Consider the following 23,160-nt stretch of genomic DNA (forward strand, 5'->3'; position numbering starts at 1 on the left):
AGATAGCCTTTTTAAAGCTTGGATGCCACCCATCACGTCAATCAAGTTAACTTCGTTTTTATGTTTGTTTAAAATGAAAACACTGGCATTGTTGGTTTGAAAAATACTAGCGATCATGGTCTGATACAAGGATGGGCAGTATTAATGACAGGCCTACAAGTCTTCAAAATATGTATTTCAAATACAAAAGTATTTTTAGAATTTTGTAAAATGGCTTCTTATTTTGTATCAAAATGTTTTACAGGTGTGCATTTTTGTAGGCTACTTAAAAAATACTGCCAAATATTTTTGGTAAAACCAATACTTTTGATCATGTGATGACATCATACAAGTAGAAAACAATGAATGTAGCCTCTGACTGGTCCTGTCCTTATCATACATCTATGGTTATGGTTATGGTTTGGCAGACGCCTTTGTCCAAAGCGACACACAAAATACAAAAACAATGTCCATTCAATGTCCATTCAATCAATAATATAAAAACAATGACACGGTAAGACTACATTAAGGAGAATATCAATAATAAACAATAATGTCAAATTAATCAACAGCCAAATGGAAAAAAAATAACTGCAGATAAATCTAGTAGAATTAATACTGATGACTGAGCAGAGGACTTAGCTACTCTCAATGCTTCAGTCCCAGACAGAAGAGCAGTTTCAGTAGAATGACCACTCTACATATTTCAAATACAAAATAGTATTTTGTAATTTGTATTTTATTCAGATGAAGAAAATGGTTTCGTATTTTGTATCAAAATACTTTATAGGTGTGTATTTTTGTAGGCTACTTAAAAAATACTGCCAAATATTTTTGGTAAAACCAATATTTTTGATCATGTGATGACATCATAAAAGTAGAAAACAATGAATGTAGCCTCTGACTGGTCCTGTCCTTATCATACATCTATGGTTATGGTTTGGCAGACGCCTTTGTCCAAAGCGACACACAAAATACAAAAACAATGTCCATTCAATGTCCATTCAATCAATAATATAAAAACAATGACATGGTAAGACTACATTAAGGAGAATATCAATAATAAACAATAATGTCAAATTAATCAACAGCCAAATGGAAAAAAAATAACTGCAGATAAATCTAGTAGAATTAATACTGATGACTGAGCAGAGGACTTAGCTACTCTCAATGCTTCAGTCCCAGACAGAAGAGCAGTTTCAGTAGAATGACCACTCTACATATTTCAAATACAAAATAGTATTTTGTAATTTGTATTTTATTCAGATGAAGAAAATGGTTTCGTATTTTGTATCAAAATACTTTATAGGTGTGTATTTTTGTAGGCTACTTAAAAAATACTGCCAAATATTTTTGGTAAAACCAATATTTTTGATCATGTGATGACATCATAAAAGTAGAAAATAATGAATGTAGCCTCTGACTGGTCCTGTCCTTATCATACATCTATGGTTATGGTTTGGCAGGCGCTTTGTCCAAAGCGACACACAAAATACAAAAACAATGTCCATTCAATGTCCATTCAATCAATAATATAAAAACAATGACATGGTAAGACTACATTAAGGAGAATATCAATAATAAACAATAATGTCAAATTAATCAACAGCCAAATGGAAAAAAAATAACTGCAGATAAATCTAGTAGAATTAATACTGATGACTGAGCAGAGGACTTAGCTACTCTCAATGCTTCAGTCCCAGACAGAAGAGCAGTTTCAGTAGAATGACCACTCTACATATTTCAAATACAAAATAGTATTTTGTAATTTGTATTTTATTCAGATGAAGAAAATGGTTTCGTATTTTGTATCAAAATACTTTATAGGTGTGTATTTTTGTAATTTCAAAGTATTGGCAAATATTTTCAGTAAAACCAATACTTTTGGTGATGAGATGACATCATAAAGTAAAAAATAATGAATGCAGCCTGACTGGTGCTGACTTATTATTACTTAATGTAACCAGACTTGTGATCAGAATATTGAGATTCAGGAAGATGAGCCAGTGCAAGAGTAAGGGGGCAGGCGACACTATGGCAGATCTGAGGCTTTAGTAGACCACTTCCAGCTAGCATTCCATTGAACCCCATTCATTGTGGCATCACTTTGACATCAAATAATGTTACAACTGAAGCTTTTTAAGCCTTTATATGAACCTCTTCTATTTTTGGAGAAATACAATATTGTGCCTCGTACCTCACTTTACGGCTGAGTAAAAAAAAAAAAAATGCTATCATGATGTAATAATATTACATATAATATCATATGTAATGAGCATGCGACTTAGCGTCACACAGGAGCAAAGTAACAGTGTTCTGAATAAGAATGTGCAGGCAATCTGGGGGGAAGCGTGTGAATGATATTCAAGGGAAAAGCCATAGACAGTAAAAGATAGCAGAAGGAAAGATCCACGAAAGCATCGGATCACATTTCAGCGAAGTTGTGATGGATTGACAGTAGGCTATGAATGTGGCAAATGTGAAATTACATTTATCTATGAACAACTAGGACATTTAAGAAAAATAAATGTAGATGGTAACAAAGGCCTACATTAACCCAATCTCAGCCCATTTCAATCGTGGTTAACGTTATCCTCTCTCTCTCTCTGTGACAGACTGGGAATTACATTTTCTCTGTAGTTGGGGTCCTTAAGCACATAAATAGGTAATTTCGCGCAAATTCATCTAAAAGCACCAAATTTGGCACAGATGTAGCTCTGGTCATACTGAAATGATTTAGCAAGGGCGCCGGAGCCAGCGACCCTTGGAGCCAAGATGGCGGCCAAATCCAATATGGCTGCTGCCTGAAAAGGGTTCAAACTTTTGAACCACATGAGCTATAAATACAAACTTTTTCAGCTTAATTGATCATGGGAAACACATAGGAATGTTAATATTTATGACCTGGTGCATCTGGACCCCTTATTCCTCCAATTCCAATATGGCCGCTGTCTAAAAAACTGTTTTGGCTGTAGTATGGGGCCTTACACCCCATTGTTTGTGCAAATTCATCTACAAGTGGTCAAATTGGATAAAAATTGACCAACACAAAACACAAAAATCGGTGACTACTGACTAGCTCGAGTTGCTGCAGCCAATAGGCAGGGATGGGCAGTATTTCTGAATCATGTATTTAAATAAGGATAATTCCGGTATTTGCCACTTTGAGTCCCTTTTTCTAGTTTGTTTCGGATGAACTAGAGTGGTGGACACCGAAATTTTGACGATAGATCCTGTCGCGACTTTCTGGCTAATTTTTAATAGCCTTTGACTGTTTCAGAGTGGCTGGCTATGAGCATGCACAAACATGTCCTTAAAACAAGTCCTGTGCAACTCACCGAGTGGTTAGTGGTGTTCGTTGATTATTAAAAACAAATATATCGGTGCAATGTATGATTTCAATCCGTGTTATTGGCTATTGTGGAACTATTTTTTCAGATACCTCACAATTGTGTATAAACTTTCGCTCAAGTCTGAAGCATAGACAGTAAAAGAAGGTTGCGGAAAGACTACAACCAAATGTAAACAGACCCCCTTTCCGTTTCTGGTAGCGCAGTAATATCAAGGAGTAATGAGTCTTCAAACAGAAATCAATGGGATTTTACAAAATGGCAAATAAAACACGACAGAAACTGTATTTCGCTACGCTACTTGTTTTGGAACATCAACGAACATCACTAACCACTCGGTGAGTTGCACAGTTTTAAAAACGAACGTTAAGGGTTGTTTTAAGGACATGTTTGTGCATGCCCATAGCCAGCCACTCTGAATCAGTCAAAGGCGATTCAAAGCGAGTCAGAAAGTCGAGACAGGACCCATCGTCAAAATTTCGGTGTCCACCACTCTAGTTCATTCAAAACAAACCAGAAAAGGGACTCAAAGTGCAATGCAATTTGAATAAAGTAAGCAAAAAAGTAAAGTGCTACATGTTTCATCTGTAGCAACAATAGAGGGATAAAGGTTGCAAAAATTAAATGATAGATTAAAATGATATGACATTTTTATTGGGTGTATCTGAGCAAATACACTCCTTAACACAATGTACAATGTGAGCTGCATTCAAACATTGTGCAGTTCTGTACATTCTTATTCTAACTGCTTTGCAGTTTATAAAAACGATATTCACAGAAATGCTGTATAATTATAACTGCTGCACCACACAGCATTAGTCAAGATCAATTTCTCCATGAAGAGACCAATGTCTTTTTCCCCGAGTTCTTAAAAGTTGTTCATTTTTCATTTTAATTCTTTGTGGTCCAACTTCCCACTGAAAAATGATGAAAAAGCCTATGACACACGTGTGTGTGTGTGTGTGTGTGTGTGTGTGTGTGTGTGTGTGTGTAAGAGGATGTTATCAAGGCTGTATCAGTCTTCCAATTTCTCAGGATTCAACACTTTTCCACACCACCACCATGTTCCTGTCACTGAGAGCAACCAGGTAGCGCAGGTCCTGGCTCATTACAACCGAGTTAATTGAAGGGCCCTCCACCGCACCAAGTCCAGCTCTGACAGGCGATGGCCACTCAAGAACCTGCAACAAGAAAACAACAACAGTAGGTGGGTTTACATTGACAGTTTTTCTGTCATTCCGATTAAACTATGGCGACTGTTTACATTATATTCCAATCAGGCACTCTCAAAAGCTTTAGAATCTTTGTTCAGAATAGGCGTTGTTGCCTACTTTTCCTTGAGAGGATACAGCAGGCAATCTGATTGACTTTTGGTTTACATGGGTGTTCAATCAGAAATAATTCTAATCGGATCAGGCATCCGTTTCTAATTTGATTAAAAGTGTCCATGTAAATGTGGATAGTGAGCCAGAAATGATGAGGGCTATTCCTTTTATGGTCACCCTCAGATATACCACTCTTTTTCCAGTGCCTTGTGTAGGCCAGTTATCGATGACTGTCAATGCACTACTACACTGCAAAAAGGATTGCCTAATTTCTTTACTGTATAAAAATGACTTGCAGTCAACATCTGTAATGTGGGCAAGCTCATTTAAAGACAGACTGTACCTCTGTTGTGGGAATAGGTTTTCCACTCTTAAATTTGGCTTTCATCTCCTCTGTCAAGTGGTACGTCCATAGTCTTCCCTTCTCATCACCGCACACTACAAAACCATGACCTGGAGAGGGTGAAAGTGAGTGAAATATACAACAAGGGAAACTTGACTACTCTGAAATGCAAAGCCTTAAAACTTCATGAGGACATATAGTGCTCCAGACACATCTTGCCAAACTAGTTCTACAGGCCATACATAAACCTTTAGCAATATTTGGAGACTGCCACGGGGGGAGGGTGATGCATGGGACATACAGCTCTGGAAGAAATGAAGAGACTGCTGCACATTTTTCTGATGTCATCCTGCAGTTGCTGAGTGACTTTCGAATGAGTTGGCGGTCATATTCAAAATTAAGAGACCACTGCAAATTTGAATATGAACGTCAACTCATTAGAATGACATCAGAAAATGTGGAGTGGTCTTCATTTTTTCCAGAGCTGTAGGTCTGCTTCCTACAAAAGTTGTCTGGTTCAAAGGACACATAGCTTTACTTTTGCATACCTTTAATTTATAATGTGGGTCTTTAGCTTCACCTATTGCTTATCTGAACTAAGTAAAATAAAGCACAAAAAATGTCCATACCATAATCCTAAAAAATACCATAATCCTAATCCTATAAGATTCTAGCTATTGATATAGACAATAGAGATAATTAGGCAGAACCTTTTTTTCAGCCAGCTCGTACAACCTGTTTAGCTCTAAACCGAACAGCATGTCCCAGCTGTTCCACAATGAAATATCGCTATCTATGGCTGGTTAAACTTCTGTGTACATGTGTGTACATTTTAATAGAGTTTCAATGTGTATATATATTTTTTTCTTTTTAAATAAGAGTTAAAATTGTTTAAAACATAAAGGAATTGATAATCAATGGGCTATGAGCACTATAAATCAATACAAAAATGCTGAGTTCTACATACATTTCAAGAACCATGGCAATGCAGGAGCATAATAATTAACTGCATAGTCGAATTAAAACAACAACAAAAAAACAACAACATCATCATCCTTTCAGAAAACACCACTACTCTTATAGGCCAAGAGAAGGGACTTACTGGGACAGGTGTTGAGTGATAGGTAGGGGACATCTGTGTTAGACCACTGCAGTTCTGCGAGGATCGCTGCGGACACTTTCTTTCTACCAGAGGACGAAGCCAGAGTTCTGCTCCAGCTCCAGAGATAGATGGAGCCTTGCATGTGGCTTTTGGAGGCTGGTTGAGCATAGGAAGAGAGTGTTCAAAAGGAACAGGGGATGGCCAATAAGCCCCCAGGGCAGAAGTAGCCCACTCTAGGATGCACATTTCAAATCAAGTGTTTGCATGATTCAAATTGATTTGATCATTTTATGTTTAGACAGCTCCCACTTCCGTTTGTATTATCATAACAAGAAAAGTCAATCATTACTACTAAAGTCAAAGCAATGAAAAGGGTCACATTGGTGCATTGGTGCACAGAATCAGCAGCAGGTCCTCCTGGGCCACCTCAGATGACTGAACTCAGAGAGGGACATAAATAACTTTTTTAAACTAATGGTGCAAGCGACCAGGACCTGCTGCTCATTACCAAAGTCAACTTGTACAGTTTGATCACAAATAGCAAGAAAGTAGCATTTTGCTAAGTAGCATTTTACTGACAATAATGCATATTGTTTGTGGATTTGTTATAATAATCACCTATTGTGTCGGGTGTTCCTAAAATAAAGGACAAATAGACAAATAATCATATTTACATAAGAATTACAGTAAATGTTTAGAATTATGACTTACTATGACCATTTCCTCTGAAGCCTTCATATGTGACATGGACATAAACTTTCAGTGAACTTACCCACAACATCATCTGACAGGAAACAGAAACCATCAATTGTACGGAAGTTGTTTGTTTTGTCCTTCTTCTCATAAACAGGAAATGTGATCTCCATCTGCATTGTCCTAAGGAAATGATACATAACAAGCCAGTTAGCAGTGCACAATTTTAGCATTCCAGTCTACAAGCTATACTATTTGTGTCAAAGCATGGAGTGAATATTTTCAGTCATCAGTCATTTTTTAACACTTTGCTACCAATAAGCCCCTCAGCTTAAACATATATGGAGTATTATTACTGGTATATGAAGGAAAAAAATCATAATTTTATTGAATTTAGACATACCGTATAACTTATACCCTCACCTTTTTTGTACATTTGTATTGAGCTGAATGTTGAAGCACTGTAGACCGTCATCACAGGCTGCAACGAGATGTTTATCTGCAGAAGATGCAGGCAGGGCGAGGTGCAGTGGCGTGGAGGAGGCCTCTAGGACCAAGAGCTGACTGATACACACACACACACACACACACACACAAAGTCAACCTTAATTGCTTACAAACAATCATCTGTAATATGGTAGCATCAAAAGGAATGACGGACAACTGTAAGTACGGTGATTTAATTCTAAATGAACAATAACCATTCCCAGCTCACCTGACTTTAAAATTGTAATCGGAGTCTATGCCACCGATGTCCCACATAGAGATTTTGCCATCATATGCCCCAGCTGAAAAAAAAAGTTCAGGTGTTAAGTATAAGAAGTATAAGTATATATACTCTTTTGATCCCGTGAGGGAAATTTGGTCTCTGCATTTATCCCAATCCGTGAATTAGTGAAACACACTCAGCACACAGTGAACACACAGTGAGGTGAAGCACACACTGCAACAACAGCGGCGCTCGGGGAGCAGTGAGGGGTTAGGTGCCTTGCTCAAGGGCACTTCAGCCGTGCCTACTGGTCGGGGTTCGAACCGGCAACCCTCTGGTTACAAATCCAAAGCGCTAACCAGTAGGCTACGGCTGCCCCCAAATTCATGTTCATGTTTATTTAGAGATTATGCAAATGCTTATTTTGTTTTTTGCATTACAATAGCAACAACCTAAGAACCTACAACACATAGTATCTGTTTGAAATACCCAGTTATAATTACAACTATGAATAGGTTAAATATGCACACACTTCTACAATACAATGTATTTTTTTAACGGTGGCTCTCCTATACACTTACTGAAAAGGTAGCTACTCTGTTGGGGGCTGAAGCGGATGATAGAGATGGCTCGTCGGCTCGCCCGGAACTCTCCAAACGCCAAGTTGGCCCTCGGGTGAATTAGTTTCACCACACCCCTTTTCCCGGCGGCAGCCAAAATGCTGCAGTGGCGTGGCACGCTATTCTTCAAAGACATCAGCAATGTTGACCACGCCAGAGAGAAGAACTCCTGGAGGATGCATGAAATACCACAGGCACAAAACTTCATGAAATGCTACAGATGCTGTGCAAGAGAGGCTGCAGATGCCACCTAGTGGCTGGGGAAAGGACATGCAAAGGGAATTTGGTGGTCAAACCTCGCCAGGGACTTTATATTTCTTCAGTACACTGCCCGTCTCACAGTCAATCACACACACAGACTCGCCTCCACAGGTGGCTACCGTGCTCTCCAGGTTACCGCCATCTAGAAATGTACGTGCAAACCACACGTTATAGAATATAAATCGTACTTTGTACCCACCCCAACTCAAAAAAACAATCAAAGTATTTAGGAACTGAAGATGAAAACAAAGCCATTTCTACATGGAATTTTATGACCACTGTCTTTTGAGAATAGCCGCACTGACCACTCTTGTTTGCCGCAGGTTCGAAGGCACAGGCCCAGAGCTGGGTTTTGAAGTCGTTGTGGTCGTCCTGTCTGCTGTGGCACTGCAGGACGTGTAGGGGCTGCAGACACACCGGTTCCTAGAACAACAGAGAGTAAAGACCCCCATTAATGACCAATCAACAGCCATCACTATGCAAATGCTGAGGAGACAGAGACGTGTGAGCATAACAAAGACTACTATAATGTCAGACTGAGAGGTCGTCCTGGTTTCACTCTCCCTTTTCAAATGCAGGAAGGGAAATAACAAGTGATTGACACCTCAGAGATGGTTTTGATGGTTTCCTGAGGGGTGTCAGTCTCCATCTTAGAATGGGTTCTTGTCTGCCTCTTTTGTGGAGTGGTCGGTTTCACGCTCTCCTTCGCGCTACACCTCTGCTGCTTTGTTGGAGTGGCCAAGTTCCTCACAGTACTTTGGAGAGGACTGGCTGGGGCATTCTCAGCCTTCTGAGGGGTGTTCTGAAGCCGGCTGGATTTTCGGGGACTGTCCTTTGTGGGAGTTTGAGCAGACAATCTAACTCTCTTTGGGGTACATCGTATTTGGCTCTCAGCTTCAACATCTGTCGTCTTTCTCTTAACTGGAGTGAGAATAACCTGTGAGAAAGCCAATGAGATAAAATACGTAGTCATTATTATGTTATAGTGTCAATCAACACATCTGGACAGCCTAAGACAAATAATTCCTTTATTACCTTCTCCTTGGTATCAGTGGGTCTGTTTTGAGTGTCCTTGTTGAGTTGGGTATCCTTAACGTTTGTTGGAATGAGTGAGTGGAAGTATTCTCTTGCAATCATCTCAACCTGGAGAGCATAAAATCCATAAATACACAATAAAGCAATTGATTGTGAACATAACTTCACATAATTTGCATAACATACACACATGTAATTCACCTACATCTGTTTGCTGCTAAGATCCCTTTAAAAACACCTACCCTCCATTTTGTGTAAAGACTCAAAGAGCTGGGGCCATATTTGACTTGAAAGCAGGCATCGTTGATAAAATTTTTCTCAACTTTGGCCAGACTCTCCGTGGTTGGTGGATTAGGAAGTTTAAAACTTCCCTCCCAGATTTCAACAACCTAGGGAAACGCAACAGACACATGTTAACTTAAAACATTTTTTTTAAGATTCCTTTAGGTAAAGAAATGTACACTTTGAGCAACAACACCGATACCAAATCCTGGATAAATTCTGCGTAGCCTTACTCTTTTCATTAGGATCCCGCTGGTGACATGCCGGATATGATTAGCCAATGGGCCGATGTCTTTTCCATTGAAAATTCTCAGCTTGGGCAGGAGGAATATGGCCTTATGCTGATCATTCAGCTAAAAAGTGAACATACAGAGATAGAGGATCGTCAAAACTAATACCATTATTGCACATTCTTGACCGCTTTGTGAATAACAGCTTGAGTATTACTACAACAACATTTCAAATATGATTCTTACAGTGAGGTACAAGTTGTCCTCAAGACTAAGCTCTTCCAATGCTGTTAAGGACCGAAGAGAGGCGATATCCTCCATGTCATTGTTGGAGCAGTCCAGAACTCGCAAGGAGGGAAGACAGAGCCCCGCGGGCATCCCCAGCAACATGTTCCCAGAGAGGTCCAGCTTCTCCAAACTGGTGAGCCTCGACAGAAGATGCACTGGCAAATCTTTGTCTTTTAATCCAAGTCGCGACAGACTGAAAGAGACACCATCAACTCAATTTGTGCTCAATTTTAATCAATTTTAACTATGCCACAACTAAGTAAATAAACAAATCATTTGAGTAACAGGTAATATATTTTCAGAAATACAGAGCAGTCAAAAGCAAAATAAAGATGTTACTTACTTTAGGTTTTTTATCTGTTCAAGTTGTGTTGCTTTGGGAGTAGCTTTTTCTAGGAGAACTTTCTCTGTTACTTTTTCCATGGCTGGCAGCTGAATGACCTTACAGGACAGAAAGGTTTTTATTTGTTAATTGTGAATAAAAAGGGGTGTAACTCTTGACTGCCCACTTGAACTACAAGAAGACAATTGTTTTAAGGTGGATACTGTGCCATTAGGATGTCAAGCGACTGTGAGAGTTTCATGGTTAAGGCTTGCACAAGCAATAAAGATTTATGAAATCATATACAAATAACTACAGTCAGGGATGGGCACAAATACATCAAAATGTATTTCCAAATAAAATACCAAAAACCCACCTTAAAAATGTATCAAAATAAACTACAAAATACAGCAGCAAAAAAAGGTATCAAAATAAAATACTGTATTTTTGTATTTTCAAAATACTACAAAATACTTCTTTCTAAAAGCCTTTTTCGTCAATCCCTTCCCTACATGGAAAAACATCTGAAAGCAAGAGACTCCTTCCATAATCAGTCAAAAGATTAGATATGCTGACCCCTCATATTAGACATCCCAATATAAACCTCTGCCAGGGTCGGCGGGGGGGGGGGGGATGAGCACTGACTGGGGGGGGGGGGGCACCTCCCCTCACTTTTATTAGTTATTTTTCCAAAATATCCATATAATAAAGAGCATCCTTCGAGCCTTTTGGATAACTGAAACAATATGATCATGGGGGAAAAGGACACAGTGGTCATAGCCTATAGTGTTTAATAGACTAGCACACAGCGTTAAATAGAATAGTTGCATAGGCTACAATACAAGCAAATAGGCTATAACAGACTCATCACTATCAGGCCTAGGCTACAGCTGAGTGCATCATCACTGTGTCTTTCCATTCATTTTGAAATGTTCTTGTAAGATCCTGCTCAAAAGCCAATTGCACATACAGTAGGGCCTTCTGATAATATTGCAACATTGAACCAAAGTCCTTTTAGGCAAGTCCCTCCACTCGGCAGCCATATTGCAACGCTTTTTGGGCACTCATCGGGCATCCTATTCGGCAGAAATGTGTGTGCGCAAGGCTTTACGACACCAATCTTGCTCCAGCGGCGAGTTCACAACACATGATTGGCACGATGTCTTCACAACACACCATATGATTGGCTCAATGTATTCACATCACACCACGTAATTGGCTCAATGTAGTCACATGTTGACGTTTCCGAGGAAGGGGTGGGATATGTGTAGACAACTACAAACTAGCCCCATGCATTTCTATGGAGGATTTTTTGAGTGCTGTGTCTCCTCATTAGAAAGTCTCTGATTGAACGTAGGCTATGTGATCGCTCGAAATGTTCTTTAAAATACATAACTAACACATTTACGATTGGATGGATTCCATGGACCCGATTTTCACCTCAACAAAGGAACCAATCACAGAACGGAGGGGGGACAGCAAGACGATGATGACACACTGAAGTGGTTATGAGCTACGTACAGACGCATTTGATAGACATTCGTAGCACCCAAGAAATGGCTCTGGGCATTCGTAAACCACGTCTCAAATACGAGGAAATGAATGTGTAGTTCCCAGACCCAAACTCAATGAGATGAGGTCTGGCGTTAGCCAGGCTATGTGGCTAGGCAGAGGCACCAAATGTGATGGAAAGTTTAAGAGCAAACAGGACACTCGGCATGGCTTTTAGTATCTGCTCTGACAGTTCACTTTTATTGACTGTTAGTCTACTGTTTGAGTTTAGAGATGTACTGTTTTACAGCAACAGGAATGCCGACTCCACAGCTGTTGCACTTCCCAGCCAGTTGGCGTAATAGATTGCCTACTATGAATCAGTGACAATAATTCAAAGACAAACAATCCAAATGGATGACTTATTTAGAAATAAAGGTAGGTAGCATTTTAACCTTTTAAGTTATTTAATACCACCACCACACTTATGGTGAGTTTCATCATAGATGAATAATTTTGTATACACCTGAAACTGGTGTGTGCACAACCTCTATCAATGTAAATAAGAAAAAGTAAAAATAAAAATAAAAAAATCAGGTTGTCACGTTAATACCATCCAATCAGGTAAGCCAATTAGAAGCCAATTATTATGACATTATCAATCATTTCTTATTTAAAATGTGCAAAATTGGAAATGTCCTTGTTTGAGGTATCTTGTCAAGTTACCATAGCACTGAAATATTTCACAGGTCAGAGAACATAGACAAATTTAAAGTCCAGCAAAGGGAAATAAACTCTCTACTGAAGCAGAGGGGCTTGACCATGCACGGGTACCACAGACAGACAGAGACAGAGATTTGTGCTTTATAGATAGTTAGATAGATGTCATCACAGTGTTTCACAATTAGAGTGGAGTTTTACAACTAAACAGGTAGGACACAAGTCAAATGCACCCACATCACAGATTTTTTTAAATGACTGAAACCAGCTTCACATTCACCAACCAAGTTACAATGACAGCCTTAACTGACGAATGTATTGACGAACTCTATACCGTTAACTAAAATCCTAGACTGTAGTCTATGACTAAAATAGGCTAAATGACTGACCACGGAAGATCGTGACTCAAGTGATGATCCTCATAAACGTCGTTTTCTAGCCGTAACTAACAACTAAAAGTTAACTCCGTCATATTGTCATACTATTAACATACGACAAAAGATGTAAACATCATCCCAAACCGATTAATGAACCAATTGATGATTATGTAAGTAAAAAAAAAACGTACTTACAATGTTGTTACCAGTACAATGCTGACTGCAGACAGAGCAGCATGCACGAAATTTCCCGGGAAAACCGTGTAACCTTTGACCCCGGAAGTATATGATATTACCTTTTCGCCATTTTGAATGTGGCCAAACAAAAACATGAGAAAATAGATTTTTTATTTAATTTATAAATGCTATATGCTTGTACAATTAGGTAGAATCGGTTTCATCATTTGAAATCACATATGCTACTTTGGCCGGCATTGTCCATATTCCTATGGCACACTATGAAACTGATATTGGTCTAGTCTAACATAAGCCTTTCTTACAGGCAAATATGCAATATTTAAATTGGTATTGGTATTTATGTTGTAATATAATAACAATGTCCTCAACAACAATAATGAGAGTCCTTAATGCAGTAGCTGCTGTCATGGACAACAACAAATACAACAAAACAGCTGCAAAAGCAATCTACAATTTTGATTGCTAAACTAGTGAGCTGAATCGTATCATGAACAGTACTGATACATTGAAGCAGTATTTACAAGTAGGCAAGAACCCATTTTGCACCATGCCACACTCCAGTGTACAAACCTAGCTCATCAATCAACACAGACACATTTCTATATTCTAGATGGGTATTTTTTTTTATTATTATTATAAAACAAATCGAAAATTATACGACCAAGGTATTTATCTTTGACTTAAAGTGCAAGAATTGTCAAACTGTGTGTGATTACGAAAGTAGCATATGCTGGCTATAACATGCTATTGTTGATTAACTTGATATTAGGCCTATGCCACAATCCCATCCAGAGTGAAATTCTATAATAAATTGTCACAGAGGAACACCATGGAAGCTGGAGGCAATGTTCAACAGTTGGGAGCCCATCTCTGCTTGTTCTCCGCCTTCTAGAAACTCAGCAGAAAGCTCCCTGAATGTACTACACACTCTGCGACTGTGAATGTCCTTTCTATGGATTGCATGTTTCCATCGGTGTCTTGCCTCACCATACAACACAACCAAGGACCTACGAGAGAGATGGACCTTCACTTCTTCTTGATCCAATTGTCCACATCCTCCATCCAGGCTCATTGTGAGAATGGTGTCTGAAAGTAAGTTGATCGTAACTAATCGCTCTCCCCATAACCAGCTGTCATCAAGGTGGGGATCAATAGAAGACCCTCGCTGAGGATTGTAGTCCAGGTTACATTGCTCCACCGGATGAAAACCATTAAGCTGGGGCAATTGGTTCATTTGGGCCACTAGTTTTTGACTTATTGATGGCAGGCCACAGAAGCCTCCAACACGTACACGTCTCTTTTTGAAGTTAACTTTAGGGCCAAAATCCTGGGGAATAATTAGAAAGTTGAAACACAATTAAAGAATAGAACAGACAAGATAATGTTGGTGTAAGATAGCAAGTTGGTATGATGAGACTAGTACAGAATAATGCATAATTAGACCACCAACCTGTTTCCTTCTTCCTGATTGGGATTCTCTCCAAATATCTTCATCCATTTTAGACACCAGTTCCTTCTCCTCCTCCTCAGTGACAAAGTTTTCGCATAGAAACACTCCAGGGAAGGGAAATGATTCTTGAACCCCAGTCACACATCTTATGGCCAGTTCTGATAAAGGATTGTATGTAAATTCTTGTGATTCCTGAAGACAAGGAAAATAAACGTTACTGTCATAGAATGGACATTCACGAACCCCATTCACACATCTTATGGCCAGTTCTGATAAAGAATTGTGTGTAACTTCTTATGATTCCTGAAGACAAGGAAAGTAAACGTACTGTCATAGAATGATTATTAACTAACTGGTTATTGTTAGCATAACTTAGCCTACCAAAGTTCGCTTGTTATCAATGCATAATGTGAGTCAAGTAAAACAATAGTACCTTTGTAATTTCATTTGCAGTCAAGCCAATTTTGCCCGTTATTCTCTCACATGTTAGACATGTCCTTATGCCTTTACAACCACAAACAGGCATACTACTTCTGACTCCCTCTGAAACCATTTGACGTTCCAGGAGTAGCAGCCATACATAAGGTGGCAGCGAGAGTGCATTCAGCAACATTAAAACCTTCCTGATAGAAACAACTGTGTGTTGTCATTAGTTCCGTGCAGGGATAGCCTGATGATAGGCTAAAATACGCAGGCCTCAAATACAAAATAGTTGAAGTTGAAGAAAATTAGCTTCGCATTTTGTATGCTATCAAATTACTTTATAGGTGTGTATTTTTAGTTTAAAAATCTAAAATGTGCAAAACAATGAATGTAGCCTCTGACTGGTGCTGACTTTAATTTGCCCAGACTTGTTCAGAATATTGACATTCAGGAAGATGATCCAGTGCAAGATGAGTAATGTGTTATGTTGCTCACACAATCAATACACTCCCCCACTCACAGCTACATGGTTACTTGCTCACCCAAACTACATGGTTACTTGCTCACTCAAACTACATGGTTAGCCTACTTGCTCTCTCAAATTTAGGCCAAGTCCACACGAAACTGACGGGCATATTTTTTAGGTTTGCCTGTTTTTGGTAGAACTTTGGAACAACTTTGACTGTGATGTACATGTCCTAGCTTGGCGGGCCATCCTCCAAAGATGATGATTCACAAGGCACCTTTCTGAGCTGTAGGCCATGTTCCTGGGTATTGTTGTTCCCTCTAATAGCCTATTGCTTTTCTTGAAAACTTTAATATGCAAATTAACATGATCATCCAATTGGAACACTATACCGGTTATTGCCCTGCAATACTGCTGAAAAGGTTGACCCATGTAACACCCAAAGAAACACAATGAAAATTAAATGAAATTCATATTTATGCCCCTTGGCATCAATACAACATTTAGTGCTTAGATGGTGCACAGTTAGTTAAAAATCAACCAAAAGGATCATGATCCTACCTGATGAACCGTGTTACACAGTGCAATATCAATCATGGGCATGCATTGATAAGGTCAGAGATTTCATTCTTCTTATGTTAGTTTGAAGCCGCTATTTAACTGCACTGGGTTATTAAGTTCGGTGGTTAGTTTGTACTTGACAAGCTCAGTTGTGACTTTTTGAGTACATCTCTGATAGGCTATAGCATTTAGGCTATGAGATGTAACAGGCAGGAGATGTAACAGGCAGGTCAGCATAGTTGATCTGTTGACAGTGAGTGGCATGTCTTGTAGCCAGAGAAAAGCTGTTGCTCTCAAACACTGTCCACTTAATCAACAGAGTCAGTGTACTGATGGAGGGGTAGATACAGTATATAGCATATAGGCAGATATGGAAGGTTTGCAAAGTGATTTCATGCTGCCTTTAAAGAGTATGTTTAACATTTTCAAAATATAAATATACAGTATTTTATTACATGATGTGGTATGTTGTAGCTTTTTCAAAAGTGTTGTAGTATTAAGTATAAAATAAAAGTTACTCAATGACATTGTCAAAACCTGTAAAACACAAGGCCCTTTTTCTCCAACATGAAAAACAACTTGTTTTTTTGACACACCGAGGGAGCAGTATAAACAAACAGGCCTAACTGGACATGTAAGGCTTTCATTGAAAAATTAAGCTGATAAAACTAAACAAAACATATAGCTGTTTTGATGTGGTCAGGTTTAAAGACGAAGGCTGTGGAAGGGGTCATATTGGCTATCCTGACTCCCTTGTCCTCCCCAATAAAATGTCAAATCTAAATCAATCTAAGTCACATCACAAGAAGTTCACCCACAATATCAGAATCAGCTCTTTGCCTCAGGGTGAGACCACATGCTTTACACAAGACACATACATAATAAACATGTTGCCATCACAACATTAAAAAGGAAACATGGGATGTCCCTGTCATAGGTCCCAATAATGTCTTGCAACATCTGTTCAATATTTATATCATCGATCAAACATCATAGGCCTTGATAACACTTCCCACATACTACATCCCAGCAAGAATCAAACAAAATACACAAACAGTATAATAATGAGATGTTGATAAGAAATAAGGTAATAACATTTTAAAAAGGGCCCCTTCTGGAGTTTGAGGGAAGTTTGTGAATATGGGTGTGTCTTAATGCACATGCTATAAGTTCCCCTTCAGAATTTTTCTGTTTTTACTGCGGTCACATGGTGAAATCCTGGTGAAAGCCCATGAGACAGTTTATGGCTTAGGGCTTATGTACAAGCGAGAATAGAGGAAGTTCATTCACGGACATATTTTTTTGCAATGAACACAGACAGACTTTTGGGTTGCTGAAATAACTAAATGACTCATTTACTCATGAAATCTGAGAAAAAGCAACAGGGTTATCTAAGGGTTATCTAATGTGAACTGAGTGCTTTCTGTAATAAAAGTTGGGTGATTCGCAGTGATTTCAAAACAATATGGTTTATTGTGTCAAACAAATGATCATTTTCATCATTATCATCATTTCACCAATTTTCATTGATTCTCTATTGGTAAACTTCTGCAATGTTAAAATACTTACACAAAAAGGTAACTAATTTAAAACATTGGCTTTTCATTGCTAAGACATATTTTTTGGAAATAGTCATTGTCTGAATATAATGATTTACAATATGTAAACATTTTAAAAAACTTGTAATCTACTACCACAAGAACTGAGCTCTGTTTATTATCTGCACTGCTGTCATTTTAGCGGAAAGTGATGTTATTTGTTTTGAGGAAGTTGTGGAGGATGAGAATAAGCAAGCTTTGCTTGTGGAGGCATGACGCTTTAAGGGCATGCCCTCATCGTACAAAACCTTTGTCACTTGAGTTCTTATACATCATTTGAGTCTTTTGTGGCACCTCATCTCTTTTGGCAGCGGCTACAACATGGAGCAGCTCTACATACGCCATGTGGAACTTCTGGGCTTTGAGAAAAGATTTTTTCCCAGTCAGCACTATGTAAGTTCTTAACTAATGGAATGGATAATGATACATCAATGGATACATTTAAACATCTTATCGTAATTTAAACCAAGTATAAATATATATATTTTTGGATGGACCACAGTTTATTAAAATGTTAATGTATAGTTTTGTTTTTACACTACAGCATTGACTTAATATTCTTATGCATTATTTGTATGCATGTTATACAGGTATATATGATCTTAGTGAAGTGGAGTGATCAGTCAGAAAAACTGATCTATAGGAGATATCCAGAGATTCATGAATTTCATGTAAGTGTGGTAAAATGGATTATAAAATTCATAATTCTTTTCAGTAGCCTACATTTTAAAATACAAAACTGGAACAAAGCAAATGCTTACTGTTATTATCCTTTGTTTCAGAAAACTCTTAAAGAGATGTTTCCTATTGAAGCAGGTCAAATTGATGCAAAAGATCGGAAGATACCATCATTACCAGGTAATAACTTAATACATCGGTAATGAAAAATGTGAGGAATATTAGGCTGCACATAAATCTTTCCACATATACCTTTAGAAAGATTGTTTTGCTGCCATATACTCAGTTACGTGATTTGTGACTCGATTACATGTTGAACAAAAACAGGAATTAAGTGAAGACATCTGCTGTAGTTCTGTTTTATCTAATAGGGAACACCTGTTGTCTGACTAGTACCTTACTCAGACCTAATGAAAGTGAAAAATATTGTGTCTATTTCAACATAAGATTTTATTAAAAATATTTCCAGTAGCCTAAATGCAGTTACCACCAGCACTTTAGTATTAGGCCTATTCAAGCGGTTTCATATAAATGCTCACCAAATGTTGAAAAATAACATTAGAAAAATCTTATTGCAAATACTGGAATTTTTTGCATATCTAGCACTTTCAGTTCCCTAAATGCATTCAAGGTATTCATTTGTAGGGATGTTGATATCAGAGTAGGAAAGGGGTAGTTTTTTATAAAACAAAACTTTCTTGGACTTTCTGTTTTGTGTAAAACCATTATGAAACCCCTGACACAACTGTGACAAAAAGAGAAGTGGTACCAGACATGAAAACGCAGACTAGCCTATAACCTCAATGCACATTTTGCCTCATCTAAATCATATGTTATTAACAAACCTTTGAAATTATTTTTTGCCATGCAAAAGTGAAAACCTTTTTTTTTTGGTCCCAACTCACAAATGTTGGGTCGGTTAGAGATAATGTTATCTACCGAATTAGCATGTTTCTCTTATGTATAGTCATCAAAATTCTATATTCCATCCTCCTACTATGAGCACCCTGTTGCTGCTCTGTTGCAGAGGATAGATAGATAGATAGATAGATAGATAGATAGATAGATAGATAGATAGATAGATAGACAGATTCAAGCAGATGGGCCTGATAAAAAAAAAAGGGTTCTCACTGATCATTGCATGGTCAGCCCCATGAACTGACGCCATTATTTCATCAAAACAATTTCTTCACATTGCATCTAAAGATGTTATGTTATTCCACATTCTGTAAGTCACTTTTGATAAAAGCGTCTGCTAATTCAGTAAATGTAAATGTAAAGAACTGTCAGTGGGACAGTGGGCCACGGCTGCCCCCGTTGAGGGACAACTGCGATGTTACATGCCTTATATGGCCTGTCACCTCGATGCAACACACTCACAACTTGGAGAACTTTTAACCTTCTGAGTCACTGAGAGTTTTGATGCAGTCAAACATGGAGGTGGACATGCATTGATACATCTCTCAGTAATATATTTTGATACGCATAACCCTGCAAGCGTGTTAATGTTCACTGTTTGTGATTTAATGCCTGAATACATCTTATATTTCTTTTCCAATTTTGTCTTCTGTATTCAGCACCAAAGTGGTTGGACAACTATAAGAACACAGAAACCAGACAGGGCACCTTGACTGAGTACTGCACCGCTCTCATCCACCTCGAAGCGAAGATCTCACAGTGTAAGATGGTTCGAGATTTCTTCAGAGTCCGACCCGAGGATGAGACTCCCCCTGCGCCACACCCGTGTGTACATTTCTCTGTTTATGCTATTTTAGATTAGAGTCTTTTAACTAATGCCCCCCCCCCCAAGCTTTACTCAAAAGACTACAATCTTTCAAGAATCTTTCCCAAATCTTGTCAAAGTCTTCTGGTGTAAGGATGGCTTTAGTTATCCATGGATGCATACTACAGCAGGACTCTCCTCTGTGGATCCTGACATGTTCATTTCTTTTATTCAGGTTCAAAAGAAACGAAACCTATGTAATGTCAAAAGGTCGCCCTAGAAGCAACACCTCTGGTATGATCTCTTTTTTTATGTCATTTTGACTGTTCAAAGATGTTTTGTAACAGCTTTTTCCAGCATCCACTGCTATGGTGACATCTAAACTGTTTACTTATATCCTCTATTTAGAAATTACTGGTCCAATCATGCTTGACAGCTACCGGGTGATTGCAGACTACAGCAAAAGTTCCAAATACGAACTCAACCTGAAGGCAGGAGACTTGGTGGAGATAGTGGAGAAATGTCCTAATGGTACATGTTTTTTTTTTTTCTGCAAACTTCTCAGAGCTCTTCATGCCCTAAAATACAACACATATTTATCTTGGATTAACGGACTAGTCAAGTTAAAGCTGCAGTTGGCAAGATATTTTTGATCATATTCACTGAAACCGACACTATGCTCCGACAGAACAACATAAATCAGTCGGTTTTAGAAAAAAACCCGCACTTCTACCTCCACCTAGAGCCTGTTATTTGTTTTGCAAAACTCCACAGCTCCCAGTTCTTCTGGTCCAATCAGAGCAGGGCTGTGTGAGATCTGACTGTCAATCACAGTCTGGTGTGCACTGAGAAGCACAAACTCGATGAGAGGGTGCTCGGTGGTAGTGGGGGAGGGGCATGAGAGTTGTAAACATTCAAAATTTTGGCTAAGTCCCCTCAATCTGTCAGACTTGCCAACTGCAGCTTTAAGCATACATTAAAATAATGTTTATGAAATTAACCATGACACAAGAAGTCTGTCCCCTCTTATACTCTTTTGCTTTGTGTAGGTTGGTGGTTCTGCCATTGTGAGGCCCAGCGTGGCTGGATACCAGCCTCCTATCTGGAGCCCCTTGATGGCCCAGATGAGTCTGAGGAGCCAGAGCCTAACTATGCAGGTGTGTTTAAAATACATAGAACTTAGACTTAGAACACATAGACCATGAGCTGGATTCCCATACATGATTAAGCCTATTCCTATAAAAGATTTAAAAATATTCAATGAAAATCTAGGACTAGGCTTATGTGTTGGAAACAGACCCATTATATGTTTTACTCATAGTGACACTGATTCTGAATACGTCTGACCCACAGGAGAGCTTTACATAACCACCAAAGCCTACAAAGCAGTAGAGAAGGATGAGGTCACTCTTGAGTCTGGAGAGATCATTGAAGTCATCCACAAACTCCTAGATGGGTGGTGGGTGGTCAGGTAAGAAATATCTTTGCATCTTAATAAAATTATCACCCTCCCAGAGAACATTTTGTCAACAGATAACAGTACATTATATATGCAGCGATTTGGAAACTCATTCAGTTTCACCCTGTTCACTTGCAGGAAGGGGGTGGAAACAGGATATTACCCATCTATGTTCTTACATAAGACTGAGGAGGGAAAAGAAACTGATGCCGAAAAAAGCGTTGTTCAGCGGAGGACGCCACCACCCAGGAGGTAGCTATGGGCCAACCTCTCTTCTCATTCATTTGACTCCACTGTGCCTGGCAGACTGTTTCTTATTCACATCGTTTGTACTCTTCAACACATATATATATACACAATACTGATTCATGTAATCATATGACTTTGTCTGCAGAACAACCATTCGCAACATTAACAGCATTCATGCACAAGGACGGCAAAAAATCAGCCAAGACGCTTACCGCAAGAATAGTCGTCGTTACATACAGCAGCGCAGGAGCAACTCCCCTCAGCTTCGCAGACACAGGAGCTCCACAAAGTCCCCTCTGCTGGAGAGAAAGCCCCAGAAAGGTATGTTCTAGGTATGTTTGCCCCTACGTATATATAACCTACTTATGGCTGAATTACAGCTGTGACGATATCCTTTACCAAGACCACTCCCACTCAGTCAGGTAATATCATAATTATGAGTCTGGCTATTTTTGCAGATAACATCGCCACACTGAGACCACAGGGCGATTATGACCACAAGACGCCAATCGTCCCCCCGCGGCCCAGCGCAGAACTCATCATGGAGCGATGTACTGAGAACACATGCAAGAAGATCAGCATCCGCACTGCTCGCTGAGCTGCATCTGGCACCCTCATTGCACATCCTGTGTCACCTTTGTATACTCAACACAGAGCTGCCCTTATTGTATAACAGTGTATTGAACTTTCATAGAGAGCGAGAATATTAGTGCTCAATAGAAAGCTGTCCTCCTTGTAACAGTGTTGAACTTTTCTAGAAAGGGAGATAATATTCGTGCTCAATAGAGAGCTGTCCTCTTTGTAACAGTGTTGAACTTTTCTAGAAAGGGAGAGAATATTCGTGCTCAATAGAAAGCTGTCCTCCTTGTAGCAGTGTATTGAACTTTCATAGAAAGGGAGAGATATTAGTAGCCTACAAGTAGCCTATGTTCAGATATTCCATTTGTCTATTGTCTAACTTCCGAGAGCTTGTTATCTGCCTAAAAAATATATATATATATATATATTGTGCTGGTTGGTTTTCTGTACCTCGATAAGCTATTTACGATGCTTGAAATAAATTTCCACTTGTCAAATTACAATGTATGGATTGACCAAGTCATTTACTTTGAACATGACAAAAATAGTTGATACAAATGTTCTCCACACACACATAGACACTATTCTGACTTCACAACTTAGATTGTAAACCTATATCAAATTCAACTGGTGTCCTGTTTTCATCTCT

The 23,160-nt window shown here is 38.8% G+C and overlaps 3 protein-coding genes across 6 annotated transcripts; 1 reads left to right on the forward strand and 2 right to left on the reverse strand.

Moving 5' to 3' along the window:
- Positions 1 to 3,961: 3,961 nt before the first annotated feature.
- On the reverse strand, positions 3,962 to 13,396 carry lrwd1 (leucine-rich repeats and WD repeat domain containing 1). Of its 2 annotated transcripts, XM_048269279.1 has the most exons (17): positions 13,323 to 13,396; positions 10,561 to 10,658; positions 10,176 to 10,410; positions 9,933 to 10,052; positions 9,660 to 9,806; positions 9,418 to 9,525; positions 8,987 to 9,319; positions 8,688 to 8,805; positions 8,418 to 8,524; positions 8,083 to 8,290; positions 7,508 to 7,580; positions 7,216 to 7,356; positions 6,872 to 6,975; positions 6,718 to 6,735; positions 6,100 to 6,255; positions 4,998 to 5,107; positions 3,962 to 4,510 (listed from the first exon to the last, which is right to left on the reverse strand). In XM_048269279.1, the coding sequence occupies exons 2-17, from the start codon at positions 10,638 to 10,640 to the stop codon at positions 4,361 to 4,363; spliced, it is 2,208 nt and encodes a 735-aa protein (XP_048125236.1). In that variant the 5' UTR covers positions 10,641 to 10,658; positions 13,323 to 13,396; the 3' UTR covers positions 3,962 to 4,360. The 2 variants fall into 2 exon arrangements, with proteins under 2 accessions (XP_048125236.1, XP_048125244.1); XM_048269287.1 differs by lacking the exon at positions 6,718 to 6,735.
- Positions 4,483 to 23,011, forward strand: ncf1 (neutrophil cytosolic factor 1). Of its 2 annotated transcripts, XM_048269313.1 has the most exons (12): positions 4,483 to 4,536; positions 18,135 to 18,216; positions 18,414 to 18,494; positions 18,606 to 18,681; positions 20,079 to 20,244; positions 20,460 to 20,518; positions 20,633 to 20,755; positions 21,274 to 21,381; positions 21,578 to 21,695; positions 21,822 to 21,935; positions 22,078 to 22,253; positions 22,391 to 23,011. In XM_048269313.1, the coding sequence occupies exons 2-12, from the start codon at positions 18,145 to 18,147 to the stop codon at positions 22,528 to 22,530; spliced, it is 1,233 nt and encodes a 410-aa protein (XP_048125270.1). In that variant the 5' UTR covers positions 4,483 to 4,536; positions 18,135 to 18,144; the 3' UTR covers positions 22,531 to 23,011. The 2 variants fall into 2 exon arrangements, with proteins under 2 accessions (XP_048125270.1, XP_048125279.1); XM_048269322.1 differs by lacking the exon at positions 4,483 to 4,536 and having other exon boundaries at positions 18,118 to 18,216; positions 22,078 to 22,264; positions 22,391 to 22,464.
- On the reverse strand, positions 13,556 to 22,254 carry alkbh4 (alkB homolog 4, lysine demthylase). 2 transcript variants are annotated; one of them, XM_048269359.1, is made up of 3 exons: positions 22,145 to 22,254; positions 14,776 to 14,967; positions 13,556 to 14,652 (listed from the first exon to the last, which is right to left on the reverse strand). In XM_048269359.1, the coding sequence occupies exons 2-3, from the start codon at positions 14,821 to 14,823 to the stop codon at positions 14,140 to 14,142; spliced, it is 561 nt and encodes a 186-aa protein (XP_048125316.1). In that variant the 5' UTR covers positions 14,824 to 14,967; positions 22,145 to 22,254; the 3' UTR covers positions 13,556 to 14,139. The 2 variants fall into 2 exon arrangements, with proteins under 2 accessions (XP_048125316.1, XP_048125308.1); XM_048269351.1 differs by lacking the exon at positions 22,145 to 22,254 and adding an exon at positions 15,209 to 15,436.
- Positions 23,012 to 23,160: the final 149 nt, after the last annotated feature.

The sequence above is a fragment of the Alosa alosa genome, chromosome 2 (genome assembly GCF_017589495.1).
Source record: "Alosa alosa isolate M-15738 ecotype Scorff River chromosome 2, AALO_Geno_1.1, whole genome shotgun sequence".
In the NCBI taxonomy this organism is placed as follows: Eukaryota; Metazoa; Chordata; class Actinopteri; order Clupeiformes; family Clupeidae; genus Alosa; species Alosa alosa.

What these genes read in the sequence shown, in the direction of transcription:
- alkbh4 (XM_048269351.1), bottom strand. Translation starts at nt 15,388, where the DNA reads ATGTTGCTGAATGCACTCTCGCTGCCACCTTATGTATGGCTGCTACTC. An exon ending in CTGCAAATGAAATTACAAAG is followed by an intron (nt 14,968 to 15,208) that starts GTACTATTGTTT and finishes CCTTGTCTTCAG; the next exon opens with GAATCACAAGAATTTACATA. An exon ending in AATCAGGAAGAAGGAAACAG is followed by an intron (nt 14,653 to 14,775) that starts GTTGGTGGTCTA and finishes ATTATTCCCCAG; the next exon opens with GATTTTGGCCCTAAAGTTAA.
- lrwd1 (XM_048269279.1), bottom strand. Translation starts at nt 10,640, where the DNA reads ATGGAAAAAGTAACAGAGAAAGTTCTCCTAGAAAAAGCTACTCCCAAA. An exon ending in GTCTTTACACAAAATGGAGG is followed by an intron (nt 9,526 to 9,659) that starts GTAGGTGTTTTT and finishes TATGCTCTCCAG; the next exon opens with GTTGAGATGATTGCAAGAGA. An exon ending in AATATAAAGTCCCTGGCGAG is followed by an intron (nt 8,291 to 8,417) that starts GTTTGACCACCA and finishes TGCATCCTCCAG; the next exon opens with GAGTTCTTCTCTCTGGCGTG.
- ncf1 (XM_048269313.1), top strand. Translation starts at nt 18,145, where the DNA reads ATGGAGCAGCTCTACATACGCCATGTGGAACTTCTGGGCTTTGAGAAA. An exon ending in GATGGGTGGTGGGTGGTCAG is followed by an intron (nt 21,696 to 21,821) that starts GTAAGAAATATC and finishes GTTCACTTGCAG; the next exon opens with GAAGGGGGTGGAAACAGGAT. An exon ending in GGAGAGAAAGCCCCAGAAAG is followed by an intron (nt 22,254 to 22,390) that starts GTATGTTCTAGG and finishes CTATTTTTGCAG; the next exon opens with ATAACATCGCCACACTGAGA.